General features: G+C 45.0%; 1 protein-coding gene across 1 annotated transcript; it reads right to left on the reverse strand.

Annotated features, from left to right (window-relative positions):
- Positions 1 to 542: 542 nt before the first annotated feature.
- LOC130494031 (procathepsin L-like) lies at positions 543 to 10367 on the reverse strand. Its single transcript, XM_056867664.1, has 7 exons — positions 10242 to 10367; positions 8109 to 8231; positions 5862 to 6020; positions 5090 to 5308; positions 3277 to 3445; positions 1394 to 1508; positions 543 to 657 (listed from the first exon to the last, which is right to left on the reverse strand). The coding sequence occupies exons 1-7, from the start codon at positions 10365 to 10367 to the stop codon at positions 543 to 545; spliced, it is 1026 nt and encodes a 341-aa protein (XP_056723642.1).
- Between the last annotated feature and the right edge of the window lie 3610 nt (positions 10368 to 13977).

Here is a 13977-nt window from a genome sequence, read left to right on the forward strand (position 1 = left end):
GTCCCTCCCCTCCCCAAACCCCGCCCTCTTCAGGGAGAGGTTTATAAGAAGGATTTTCAGGTTGAAAATGTTGCGAGAAATAGGAAATTGACCCTGCTCCGATGGCAGAAGTGGGCCGTGGACCCAAAAGCATCTCCATTGTAATCCTTTTCAGATGTAACTCATGGCAACTAGGGTTTCTACTGGGCCCTCAACCATTGCCTTTCTCCCCCATAACCTCTCCAGTATATGCAAGAATGTCATTGGCTTTCAGTGTAACCAAATCAACAGCACGACGGCCAAACTATATCCCAAAACACACAAATTAGTATTGCATATTGATACACACCCAAGAGTTTACATATCAATTTTCACAACGTTGCAAAATTTCTGTAATGAATTTCCCACCAGTAGGAACGCAGGTAAGTATAATATTTCAGGTATTGTTCTGTTAACTAAAAACACAAGCAAGTATAATTATCCAAACAATAGTCTTGAAATAGCTAATGCAAGTTCCTCCTGCTCCGTGTACACTGAAACGGGGAAAGGTCCGGAAGATGGAGTCACGGCTCTTTGACTTTTTCCAGGACAGGATAGCTCGCGCCGTCAGCTATACCGCAGTGATTGGCTCCTTTCAACAGCCGCATGTAACCGTTCTCGCCCCACATTTTCGACCAACTTCAAGGGAACAATATGAAGAGATAGTGAACTTCCTGGGCAGATGGACAGAGTCCTACAAGTCCTACTCTGCTGGTCTTTCTCCTTCAGCCAATCTTTAATTTACAGTCATTGACCAAATCAAAATAACAGACGATCACCATAAAACAATATTAATTGCTCAACAAATCCATAGATAAAAATTATCGACCCAATCCCAATAAAATCCCATTTCTGAAATGGACCATATTCTAACTTCTAAAAGGTTAATCTAATAGGTCTTTCTCCTTGGAAATGAGGGTTGTCCGGCAAAGAGGACGTTGGCGCTCCTCCCATCTACCGTGGCTTGGCTGAAGTTTTATGGGATAATCACCCCCAATTGGGGGGTATCTCTGGGTATACGAGGTATGCCAGGTCTGCTACTGGTGGGAAGTTTTTGGGGTGGAGCCTGAGGAGGGCAGGATTTGAGGAGGAACTTTGATGCCATAGAGTCCAATTGCCAAAGCGGCCATTTTCTCCAGGGGAACTGATCTCTATCGGCTGGAGATCAGTTGTAATAGCGGGAGATCTCCAGCTAGTACCTGTAGGTTGGCAACCCTATATAGGCATCCTCATGCCTTCAGAGAGAACCTGGTTGAAGGGTCCTCTCAACACCCTCTGTCATAGTTCTTGACTTTTCACTAGTCTGATTTATAAACAAAGGCCACCAAGTCTCTGTCCCACCGGCCCCTTTCTCGGACAGTTCTTTCTCTCTCACCTGTTCTTCAGGATCCAATAGCCTCTTCCTTTCCCGCCTTCCGAGGACTTGGCATAGCCCACCGCCAGCATGGCATGTTTCAGCACTTTGCCACTCCAAGGGCTGGAGAAGATCCCTAGGAAGAGGAGAAGTTTGCCATGGGACAGGAAGGATGCCACCAAAAAGTCGATTGGTTCTGTTGTGGCTGCAGGCAGCTCACCACCGGAGCCGCGGCAAATGAGGCCGCAAGACTCGCTTCACTTGGGGCAGCAATAATGGCCAATCCACCCTGTCTCCTCCCCGCTCCTGTCCTCTGTGTGGGTGCATGAAGGAACTAGTGGAGGAGCGGAATTGGGAAAAGTCATGGTTCAATCCATTTCTTTGGAGGGGCTGTGGTTCAGTGGTAGAGCATCTGCTTGGCATGCAATGAACCTCAGGTAAAACTCCCATGCATAAATGACCTTAGCTAAAATAATGGAATGCTAGGAAAAGTGGAGGGCAGCAGGAAAAGACCCAACAAGAGATGGATTGACTCAATAAAGGAAGCCACGGCCTTCAATTTGCAGGATCTGAGCAGGGCTGTCAAAGATAGGACATTTTGGAGGACTTTCATTCATAGGGTCGCCATGAGTCAGAAGCAACTTGACGGCACTTAACACACACACACACACACACACACTAATGGAAACAGGCTTCCCTGTTGTTCTATTAGCATTTTAAATGGAGGACAGTGTCCTTTTAAAAACATGTGTTTTCCCCCTTTAAATGCTAACAGAGAGGGGAGTCTAGTTTCAATGAGCAAAAGGTTGAGTAGCGGTTGAACCCTCCCTCCTTCCCCAGCACCGTCACGGGGCAAACTGAGGCTGCTCGAGTTTGTAAGTTGCCAGGTATATTGTGATCTGTTCACTTTTTGTCCCCGGTATATTCAGTTGGCTCATTTTTTCTTGGCATATAAGTCGCACAGGCAAAACCTCCTATGGTCGTTTAGGCATGGGAGTTTTACCGGAGGTTCGTTGCTCGCTGAACCCACACTTTCCTGCTGGGAATCTGTGCACCAGCAGTCTCCAAGCTCAAATCAACTCCCTTACCCTTTAAATGCTACTTTGCAATTGTAGTGCTTACTGTGAGAGAAAATCCCCCCCAAAACCCAATTGCCACATAAAAAAGCATTTTAAGAACAACAACAAAAAACAACAATGGAGCAATCTGAAAGGGGGGAGAAATCCAAGCCTCGGTTTTAAGAAGCTATTCTTTTGCTCAGAGAGAGCTTCCAGGAAGCAGGAAGCATTTGAAGCCTTGCCTCTGGATATGCTGCTTTGTAATCGGCTGTGGCCCTGACCTGGATGGCCCAGGCTAGCCTGATCTCGTCAGATCTCAGAAGCTAAGCAGGGTCAGCCCTGGTTAATATTTGGATGGGAGACCACCAAGGAATACCAGGGTTGCTGTGCAGAGGAAGGCACTGGCAAACCACCTCTGTTAGTCTCTTGCCATGCAAACCCTTAAACGGGTCGCCATAAGTCGGCTGCGACTTTACACACACACAATCGACTGTGAGAGAAACCAAGCTTGCGTTCCTGCACTTTGCCTTATGCATGGGGATTTCACCCGGGCTTTGCTCAGGGGAGATGGAAGAGTCGGATTAAAAGGGGAATGGGAAGTCCTGGGATTTGTGAGGACTGGCAGTGAGGTCATCTCTAATGGACTGAAAACTCATGCATAACTCCAAGGAACAAACATGAGTGAAAGTACCCATGCATAAATGACCTATGTTGGTGATTTCCTTCTGTTTTAAAGGGTTTTTCTTTGTGTGTGTGTGGGGGGGGTGTTGTGCTCTCCCTGTTGCAGTAAAACGCAGATGTGTCTAAATGCTCAGAGCATGCCTCCGTTCCCAAAGGGCACATTACCTGACTTATAGAGCTGGAACTCTTTGCTCCTGGAATCCAAGGCGACGGAGACAGGGCCCATATTGGCCACAGCCTCCTCCAGGGCGCTCTCGTCCCCCTTCAGGACCTGCTTGAAGGACGAACACTTGGCCGCTGGTTTCTGGGGGTCATAATGACAGCGGCCACTGTCCTGCAGAGAAATGGCAGTGGAGGTCTTTTTCAGGGTTGTGTGTATGGGGTTGGGGTGGGGGTGGAATGTCCAACTGGAATCTCAGTGAAGGGCTTGTTCTCCGGTTATTTGGGAGGTGGTCAAGCTATTATCAAAGAGCCCCGTGGCGCAGAGTGGTAAGCTGCAGTACTGTAGTCAAAATCTCTGCTCATGACCTGAGTTCGATCCCGATGGAGGTCGGTTTCAGGTAGCCGGCTCAAAGTCGACTTCGCCTTCCATCCTTCCGAGGTCGGTGAAATGAGTACCCAGCTTGCTGGGGGTAAAGGGAAGATGACTGGGGAAGGCACTGGCAAACCACCCCGTAAAACAAAGTCTGCCTAGTAAACGTCGGGATGTGACGTCACCCCATGGGTCAGGAATGACCCGGTGCTTGCACAGGGGACGTTTACCTTTACCTTTTACCAAGCTATTATCAGGTTCTACTGTAGTTCACCCTTGCCCCACCTTATGGGCTGGAAACTTTCCTTCTCTCTCTTTTTTTTTAAATGAAAGCTAAGATGATGCTCAATACCCAGCTTTACTTGCCCCCCCCCAAATTATTGGGAAACGGGTACAGTGTGGTATAAAGGTTACAATATTGGACTGGGATCTTAAGACTTGAGTTCATATTGCCACTCTACCATGAAGCTCATTGGGTGACCCTGAGCCAATCATACTGTTGTGCCTAAACATAAGGGCTAATACAGAACGCGCACACATACGCCACGGATGTTTGGGGAAGTTGGCATCAGAAGATTATAAGCCACAACACCTATCCTGTCTGGTAGGGCCCCTCGCATATTAAGCGTAGCCGTCCTTGAGTTAGTGAATGGATTCTCTTATCTGTAGTTAGGAATGTAGATTCTGTTTCCCGCTTACAGACTCAAGCGCTTTCTAAGAACGCCTTCAGGCTGCATTATAGGCTATGCTAATTAATGGCATCATGTATCATTGGCTCTTTTGTATTTTTTTTATTCGAACTGTTACCTTGTAAGGCAATGTACTGTACCTGCCCCGATCCTAAGGTATAAAGGATCCTCCATCTCGTTGTTCCTTTGTGGTGACCCTCCGCTTTGTATCTGCAGTTAGCCCACCCGGCTCTATTATTTAGACAAATAAAGAACTGTTGCTTTTAATCCTAACCTCCTCCTCATTGTCTGTTTATTGGACTCTATGGACCGTTAGGCACTTCAATACTCTCTCAGCCTGGCCTACCTCACAGGGTGGTTGTTGTGCGGATAAAGTAAAGGAAGGGAGAACCATGCATGCTGTTCTGAGGTCCTTTGAGGAAGGGTAAGATAAAAATGTACTAGGTTGACAAGTAGATAGGTAGGAAGGTAAATTTAGGATGCAGCTGGTTGCCAGGTCCCTTTTCGCCTCCGGCGGGAGGTTTTTGGGGCAGAGCCTGAGGAGGGTGGGGTTTGGCAAGGGGAGAGGCTTCAATGCCATAGAGTCCAATGGCCAAAGTGGCCATTTTCTCCATGATCTCTATGGGCTGGAAATCAGTTGTAATAGCAGGAGATCTCCAGCCACTACCTGGAGGTTGTCAACCCTATGGATGGACAGATAGAATACAGAAATATGCACTTGCAGGGTATGCGCATACTTGCAGTACCCACACGTCACCTTTGACAAATAGGGGTAAATTTTCTCGGAGTTGATGCCGCCTTTGCTCGCCACATACAAGAAGGCCCGTGAGGCGATTCCACCCTTGCATCCAGGGAACTGTCCAGAGCAGTCAATGAGGTTTTGTTCGCTTAGCGAGACCAGACGTTTGGTCGTCTTGAAATGCAGGCCTTCCAGAGCTCCGGTGGCGCTGAACGCCCAGCACGACCCACAGTCACCCTACAGAAAAGAAGAAGAGTTGGTTTTTCTATGCCGACTTTCTCGAATGTAAATTCTAGCTGTATCTGAAGAAGTGAGCTGTGGCTCACGAAAGCTCATACTCTGCCAGAAAATATTTTTGTTAGTCTTTAAGGTGCTACTGGACTCTTGCTCTTTTCTACTAAATAAAAGGAAGTATTTCTTCACACAGCACATAGTTACATTGTGGAACTCCCTGCCCCAGGATGTGGTGATGGCTGCCAACTTGGAGGGCTTTAAGAGGAGAGTGGACATGTTCATGGAGGAGAGGGGTGTTCATGGCCACTAGTCAAAATGGATACTGGTCATGATGCTGCATCCCTATTCTCTCCAGGATCAGAGGAACATGCCTAATATATTAGGTGCTGTGGAACGCAGGCAGGATGCTGCTGCTGCAGCCGTCTTGTTTGTGGGCTTCCTAGAGGCACCTGGATGGCCACTGTGTGAACAGACTGTTGGACTTGATGGGCCTGGGTCTGATCCGGCATGGCCTTTCTTATGTTCTTATTAACACTTCGCCCACCATCCTTCTCACCTGGTCTTTGACTCGGGTGACATAGCCCTTTTTCCGCCAATCCACTTCCTTGGGAGTTTCCACCGTAGGTGTTTCTCGGAACAAAGTCACGTTCCCACCAGGCGGTTCAGCCGGGCTCGGACGGAAGCAGTTCGTCCTCTGGTTGTACTCTTCATTCGTCTGGGGAAGAAATCGGCATGGGGGGCTCTCTCTCACACAGATCTTTTCTTTCAGCTGAGAGGTGGCGTCAAGGCAGTGGCTGCGTGACCTTGGAAGCAAGGAAGCCCCCGGTTCGAATCTCGCTTGGCTGACCCTTGGCCAGCCACAATTCCCTCAGCCTGTCGGCTGCAAAATGGCAGCGACGCTGACCTGCCTTGAAGAACTGTTGCAACGAAGACCGAAACTGAGCAGATATTGAAGCATACCGAAGTCTTGAGGTGCCTCAAACCTCTTTATGAGCTTGGCAAATGTTTTAACAGGAATTAGGCAACTCAGCAACCTCCCTAATCCATTAATTCTGTTTCCAGAATTAATATTTACCAGCCTCAGCCCCAGAACCTGCGTCTACTGCCAGAATTCAAACTGAGAAGTTATAACACCAAAGAAGAGTGCTTCTGAGCATGGGCAGAGGACAAATTCCCCTCCCAGCTGGGGCTTAGAGGGCAGGATTGTTAAGCCCTGAGCTCTGACATCTCTCCTTAACATAAGAAATTGATCAAGATCAGTTAATAAAGGATAGTGTGCAGAAGCCATTTTCAATCTGATAGTTTTATTAAGTGAATAAAAGACCCTTTTAACCCTGTTTTTCCCTTTAAAACGGTAATAGCAGCCCTTAGGGGCAACGCTTCAGTTAGTGGAGGGTTGAAGGGTTAAATCCCTTCCCTCACAGCCCCAATCCAAGTTGAGGCTGCTCACATGCAATTTACCCTTAACTGCAATAGTGGGAGATCTCCAGCTCCCACCTGGAGGTTGAGCAAACCATAGCACTGTGGCTAAATAAGAGGATGGTACAATATTACAATAGATATGTGTCTCATTACACATCAAGGAATCAGCACTAGTGAATTTTCAAAAGCAATATATCATTGCAAAAGTCCTTTAGGTTGCTAACTTAGGCAACCATTGCATAACCCTTAAGTTGCCAAAACATAACTCCCAATATATACATGCCAGAAAAATCCAGTTTACATACAGCCGGAAATAAAAGTCCCAATGCAAAAACTGCAACACAGCAATAAATCATCAGTGAAGGTGTAATTGACAAGAGCGAGGTGTATTACCACAGATACTGCAAACAGCACAAATCATAGATGAGTATTGCGATTGGCGAGTCAGGCATGCAGCTAATGGCTGAGATCTCTTTACATAAGAAATTGATCAAGATCAGTTAATAAAGGATAGTGTGCAGAAGCTATTTGATAGTTTTATTTGATAGTTTTATTAAGTGAATAAGAGACACATCGTTTTAACTTCCCCCCATTTCAAACAGTAATGGTAGCCCTTAGGGGCAAAGCTTCAGTTAGTGGAGGGATGAAGGGTTAAATCCCTTCCCGCACAGCCCCAATCCAAGTTGAGGCCGATCACATGCAATTTACCCTCAGTTGTAATAGCGGGAGATTGCCAGTCCCCACCTGGAGAAAATGGCCACTTTGGAAGATGGCTTCTATATAGAACTGCAAGCTCTAGGTTGGGAAATACCTGGAGATTTGGGGAGGGGGTGGAGTTTGAGGAGGGCAGGATTTGGGGAGAGAAGGGACTTCAGTGGGGTATAATGCCATAGAGTCCTCCTTCCAAAGAGGGCATTTCTTCCAGGTGAACTGATCTCTGACGCCTGGAGGTCAGTTGTAATAGCAGGAGATCGCCAGCCACTGCCTGGAGGTTCTCAACAAACACAGTACCTATGCTGAAAATAACAAGGTTGTGAAAACAGCAGCACGAAGGCTCAAAATAATGTAAATATTGTATTAATTGCTAATGAAAACAGTTGCTGAAGAACTTGGCAGTATAATTTTGGCAATATTTTGTTTGAGGGCAGCTAGCCCGTTTACATGTATTTTGCTTTGGGTGTACTTACCTTGTGTTGAATTGATTATATGCATGAAGTAATGCTTTTTCTTTTTTGTTCATAATTATATTGCCAAAATTATACTGCCAAGTTCTTCAGCAACTGTTTTCATTAGCTGCCTGGAGGTTGGCAACCCTACCAAACATGGACTAAAAAAAAAAGGTTAGCAGGAATGTCCATGAGATGAACAAGAGCCCGCTTACCAAATCGCCAAAGTGGTTCATCCCCAGCCGATAGGTATGTTTTCCTAGAGATGCCTCCAAGTTGTGCTGCCGAACCAGACGTAGATTCTTTTCCCAGATGGTCCTACGGAAGTTCTCTTCCCCCTGCAAGGAAGTGGGAATGAATCTGGCCGGCCAGCCTTGGAAAGAGACTCCAGCACCAGATCACACTCCTAAGGAGAGGATTCTGGCTGCTCTAGATCACAGATTCTATTTACAGGTGAAGGTTGCCTTGAGAAGCTAGCATGATACCAGACCCTATTTTAACTCAGAGATCATTTTTGATATATGCCACCACTGCGGCAAGATTAATGTATGCAGCTAAATGGAAGACAACGGAAATTCCAGGCAAAAGAGACTGGATACAAAAGATGTTAGAATTAGCGGAAATGGCAAAACTCACTGCATTGATAGATCAAAAAGACAATGTGCAATTTATGGGTGAATGGGAGGCACGGAGGGTTTACTGTGAAAATGAATTTCAAACGGGGAAATTTAAAGGTTATTCATTGATCTAATCCATTTTTTATTACTTTAATAACGTTTAACAATTAAAAGATGTTAGAATTAGCGGAAATGGCAAAACTCACTGCATAGATCAAAAAGACAATGTACAATTTATGGGTGAATGGGAGGCACGGAGGGTTTACTGTGAAAATGTATTTCAAACGGGGAAATTTAAAGGTTATTCATTGATCTAATCCATTTTTTATTACTTTAAATAATGTTTAACAATTAAAAGATGTTAGAATTAGCGGAAATGGCAAAACTCACTGCATTGATAGATCAAAAAGACAATGTACAATTTATGGGTGAATGGGAGGCACGGAGGGTTTACTGTGAAAATGAATTTCAAACGGGGAAATTTAAAGGTTATTCATTGATCTAATCCATTTTTTATTACTTTAAATAATGTTTAACAATTAAAAGATGTTAGAATTAGCGGAAATGGCAAAACTCACTGCATTGATAGATCAAAAAGACAATGTACAATTTATGGGTGAATGGGAGGCACGGAGGGTTTACTGTGAAAATGAATTTCAAACGGGGAAATTTAAAGGTTATTCATTGATCTAATCCATTTTTTATTACTTTAAATAACGTTTAACAATTAAAAGATGTTAGAATTAGCGGAAATGGCAAAACTCACTGCATTGATAGATCAAAAAGACAATGTACAATTTATGGGTGAATGGGAGGCACGGAGGGTTTACTGTGAAAATGAATTTCAAACGGGGAAATTTAAAGGTTATTCATTGATCTAATCCATTTTTTATTACTTTAAATAATGTTTAACAATTAAACATTATAATTGTTATATTAGGATTGATTTAATATAATGAAATAAGCATTAATGGTTGGAAATAATATGTTATTACGATTTAATTGATATGAAACAAAGATATCACAATTAAAACTACATAATGTTATTAGGATTAGAATTTTTATACAAAAGAGTAAATAGATTTATAACAAGATAGAGGGAGATGATGGGGAAGCCACTATATTTTATTTAAAGATACAAGTGTATTTTCAACATTAACATATGGTTTTTTTCTTGTTGATTATCTTTTTAATTGTTAAAATGATTGTTTATTATTATGAAAAATAAAAAATTGTTTTTGTTTTTTTTAAAGCTAGCATGGATGAGGGGCCGTTGCACACAGCTTAAGTCTAGAGCAGAACAGCTAGGGTTGCCAGGTCCCTCTTCGCCACTGGCGGGAGGTTTTTGGGGCGGAGCCTGAGGAGGGCGGGATTTGGAGAGGGGAGGGACTTCAATGCCATAGAGTCCAATGGCCAAAGCAGCCATTTTCTCCAGGGGAACTGATCTCTATCGGCTGGAGATCAGTGGTAATGGCAGGAGATCTCCAGCTGGTACCTGGAGGTTGGGAACCCTAGGGACAACCAAAGGGACCTCAGCCTGAATGGCCATTATTGGGTACAAACGGTCATAAAATTGAACAGTGGAATGGTTGCTGCGGTTTGGAGAAGGCGAGTCATCTGTTCCAAAGCAATCTAGTGCCAAGCGTTTTGCGCGTGCAAAGAGATGCTTTCCCCAAGGATGGCACTCTGCACATGCTCGGAAGCACTCAGCTCCAGGTCACCATCACTCACCTCCAGGTATTCTTTGCCGTGGGCGGCCTTCCATTCTTTCCAGGCTCCTTCCAGGCCCAGGTCCGCTCCTGCAGAGGAGGTCCTCTGGAGGACCAAGAAGGTCGCTGCCACCACCAAGATGTGCATGTGTCTAGGAGTGCAAAGCGTTCCCAGAGCTGTCGGGTTAGCTGTTCTGTCACATCCGGCCCTTATAACAAATGAGTTTGCCACCCCTGGCTTTGTATTCCCACTTAGTCATGGAAGCTTGCTGGGTGATGTTGGGCCACTCTCTTGCTCTTAGTCCAATCTACCTCATAGGGTTGTTGTGAAAATAAAAAAGGAGTAGGGGAGAATGACGCTGTAAATTACTTTTTTCTTTCCCCCCCCTTTCCCTAGATATAACAGCCATTGCCTATTCATCTATCATTTCACACTTTTTAAAAGGGGGGGATGAAAATCATTTTTTTCTTGACACTATGAAGAGAAAAGTTGCCACATCTCTCATGCAATTCACAGATCTACTCAACAGCGGATCACACAGTATTCGCTTCTCAGAAAGTGTCATTAGCTGTTTTATCCAGGGAGTAATATGTTTATTTCGTGCAGTATTATTTTATGAACAAGCTAAAACAATGTGGGACACATTGGGGTTGCCAGGTCCCTAGTTGCCACCAGAGGGAGGTTTTTGGGGCAAAGCCTGAGGAGGGCGGGGTTTGGGGAGAGACTTCAGTGCCATAGAGTCCAATTGCCAACGCAGCCATCTTCTCCAGGGGAACTGATCTCTACTGGCTGGAGATCAGTTGTAATAGCAGGAGGTCTCCAGCTAGTACCTGGAGGCTTAGCAAAAACAAAACAAAGACACCTCCGTGCCTTTGGCGGTTTGGAAATTAGCACGGGTAAAAGGTACACAAATGCACAGAGCCAGTTAGCACAATGCAAATATTAATAGGTGCTAGAAAAGAGAGACAAACAGTGTGAAGCAAATATTCCTAACAACTGTGACTAAACAATTTACAATATATACATGGAATTAGTAATTTTACAGGCAAAAAAGTCCTCTTCTTAAATATTTCAAAGATGATCCGTTCCAATGGCATAAGTTATTCTCAGGTATATATCCAACAGGTATTTGGGAACTTGTGGACATTGCTGTGGCTTAATATTGAACCTTTATGGACTTTGCTAGGCTTTGGAATTACCATTGTATGGATGAGATAATGTGGGGCTGAAGAAACCAAGGTGAAACGGCCGTCCCCCATCTTTTGATCTATATAATTTTGGCTCTATACCTGTTGGATTTATACCTGAGAATAAATTATGCCATTGGAACGGATCATCTTTGAAATATTTAAGAAGAGAACTTTTTTGCCTGTAAAATTACTAATTCCATGTATATATTGTAAATTGTTTAGTCACAGTTGTTAGGAATATTTGCTTCACACTGTTTGTCTCTCTTTTCTAGCACCTATTAATATTTGCATTTTGCTAACTGGCTCTGTGCATTTGTGTACCTTTTACCCGTGCTAAGTACCTGGAGGCTGGCAACCCTAGGACACATTCGTTTTAGCTCCAAACCACCCCCTGCATACCACTCTGAGAAAACTTTCTGATGTTAACCACAAAAAATAGTTTCAACTCCCCCATTCGCACCTACCTCTCTTTGCAGCAGACAACAAAGAATCCCAGTTGTAGTGTCTCTTCACAACGGGAAACACCACCAGAAGCTTTTTTATCTCACCAAGGGCATCTCTCTGAAGCTCAGTTTCCTCTCTGCAGTTGGCACAGTCAGCCAAACTGATTTGCGCCGGGAAACTCAGACAGGCCACAGGGTCGAATTCAGTGCCGCCAAGTTTGGTTAGCAGAACCCACTCCCCAAAGACCCCCCCCCTGATATTTCTGCCCTCCCCTTTCAACGGCTCAGCTGTGACTCAAACCCCCCAATGAAGAAGATCCCCCCACTCTTCTACTGGCTCCAACAGTTTCCCGATGTCAACAGAAAAGCAGAGCCCGATTTAAACTTCAGAGACCCCACGAAATTCTGCCCCGCTCGGCTATGGCAGGTCCTACATCATCGTCTGGCTGTGACCTTAACTCCCAAGAGGGTCCTGCACGTCAGGCAAAGAAGGAAAGAGTCCATCGATTTGTCCCCTTTATAGGGTAAGGTGGTTATTCAGAAGGTCCCAAACCCACATGAGCGTCACGGAAATAAACCCAAACGGTTTCATTTCTTGGCTACACCATCGACTTCTTTGTCAAGTCCAAATAACTCAGATTATCTCAGAGCCCCATCCTTGGTTGGCTGACACAAACTTCTCATCGATGCTATGACCACATCCTCGCCCGCACTAGGTCCCTCTGCGAACATCTGGTGACTCACGTCTCACCCCTGACCGCATCCTTTGGTTGGAACACTTCTAATACTCTTGCATTTTTTTACCTCTAATTTAGCATTTCTCACGGTTTTTCAGGGCATGGCTTCACCCTACGTTCTCCTTGTGTGTCTCCCCCCCTCCCCACGGCCACCATAGGTCCCATCTATAGACATCTGCTGGAGTTTCCAAGCTCACAACTGAATCCCCAGGGGGATGCAGGAGACAGCTGGGACTGGGATTATGATGGGAAATGGTTCATGCTTCCCCCTTCGGCATTTTCCCACCCTAAAATTGCACCCGGGAGCTGCTTTTTGCCCCTCTTGGGGAACCTGCATGTAGCCCTTATGTGTGTGTTAAGTGCAGTCAAGTCGCTTCCGACTAGGGTTGTCAGGTCCCTCTTCACAAACTGGCGGGAGGTTTTGGGGGCGGAGCCTGAGGAGGGTGGGGTTTGGGGAGGGGAGGGACTTCAATGCCATAGAGTCCAATGGCCAAAGCGGCCATTTTCTCCAGGTGAACTAATCTCTGTCAGCTGGAGATCAGTTGTAATAGCAGGAGATCTTCTGCTATTACCTGGAGGTTGGATGTAATAAAAAACAGGCTACAAGTACACAGAGAAGATAAGCAATCAAAATTATGCACTTGCAAGGCTAGAACTACAAGCATAGACTGAAGTGTAATGCAAAATGGTCTATTTAAAGGAATGACCTAAGTATACAAAAGTATTCTGTGTTTTGTATACTTAGGTCATTCCTTTGAATAGACCATTTTGCATTACACTTCAGTCTATGCTTGTAGTTCTAGCCTTGCAAGTGCATAATTTTGATTGATTACCTGGAGGTTGGCAACCCTACTTCCGACTCATGGCGACCCTATGAGTCAATGTCCTCCAAAACGTCCTATCCTTAACAGCCTTGCACAGGTCTTGCAAACTGAGGGCCCTGGCTTCCTTTATAGAATCAATCCATTTCCAGTTGGGTCTTCCTCTTTTCCTGCTGCCCTCAACTTTTCCTAGCATGATTGTCTTTCCTAGTGACTCTTGTCTTCACATAATGTGACCAAAGCACAATAGCCTCAGTTTAGTCATTTTAGCTTCTAGGACCAGCTTGATTTGATCTAGAACCCACTGATCTGGTTTTTTTGGGGACAGTCCATGGTATCCGTAACCCTCTCCTCCAACACCACATTTCAAAGGAATCTACTTTCTTCCTATCTGCTTTCTTCATTGTCCAGCTTTCAACCCATACGTAGTAATAGGGAATACGATGGCATGAATTGACTTAATCTTGGTGGCCAGCGTCACATCCTTACACTCAAGAATCTTTTCTAGCTCCTTCGTGGCTGCCCTTCCCAGTCTCAACCTCCTTCTGATTTCTTGGCTGCAGTCT

The sequence above is a fragment of the Euleptes europaea genome, chromosome 2, assembly GCF_029931775.1.
Source record: "Euleptes europaea isolate rEulEur1 chromosome 2, rEulEur1.hap1, whole genome shotgun sequence".
Lineage (NCBI taxonomy): Eukaryota > Metazoa > Chordata > Lepidosauria > Squamata > Sphaerodactylidae > Euleptes > Euleptes europaea.

Excerpts from the sequence above, each read along its gene's own strand:
- LOC130494031 (XM_056867664.1), bottom strand. The coding sequence starts at position 10,367 with ATGCACATCTTGGTGGTGGCAGCGACCTTCTTGGTCCTCCAGAGGACC. Across the intron at positions 5,309-5,861 it reads TCACCCGAGTCAAAGACCAG|GGTGACTGTGGGTCGTGCTG; the intron begins GTGAGAAGGATG and ends TCTTTTCTGTAG. Across the intron at positions 3,446-5,089 it reads TTTACCCCTATTTGTCAAAG|GACAGTGGCCGCTGTCATTA; the intron begins GTGACGTGTGGG and ends ATTTCTCTGCAG.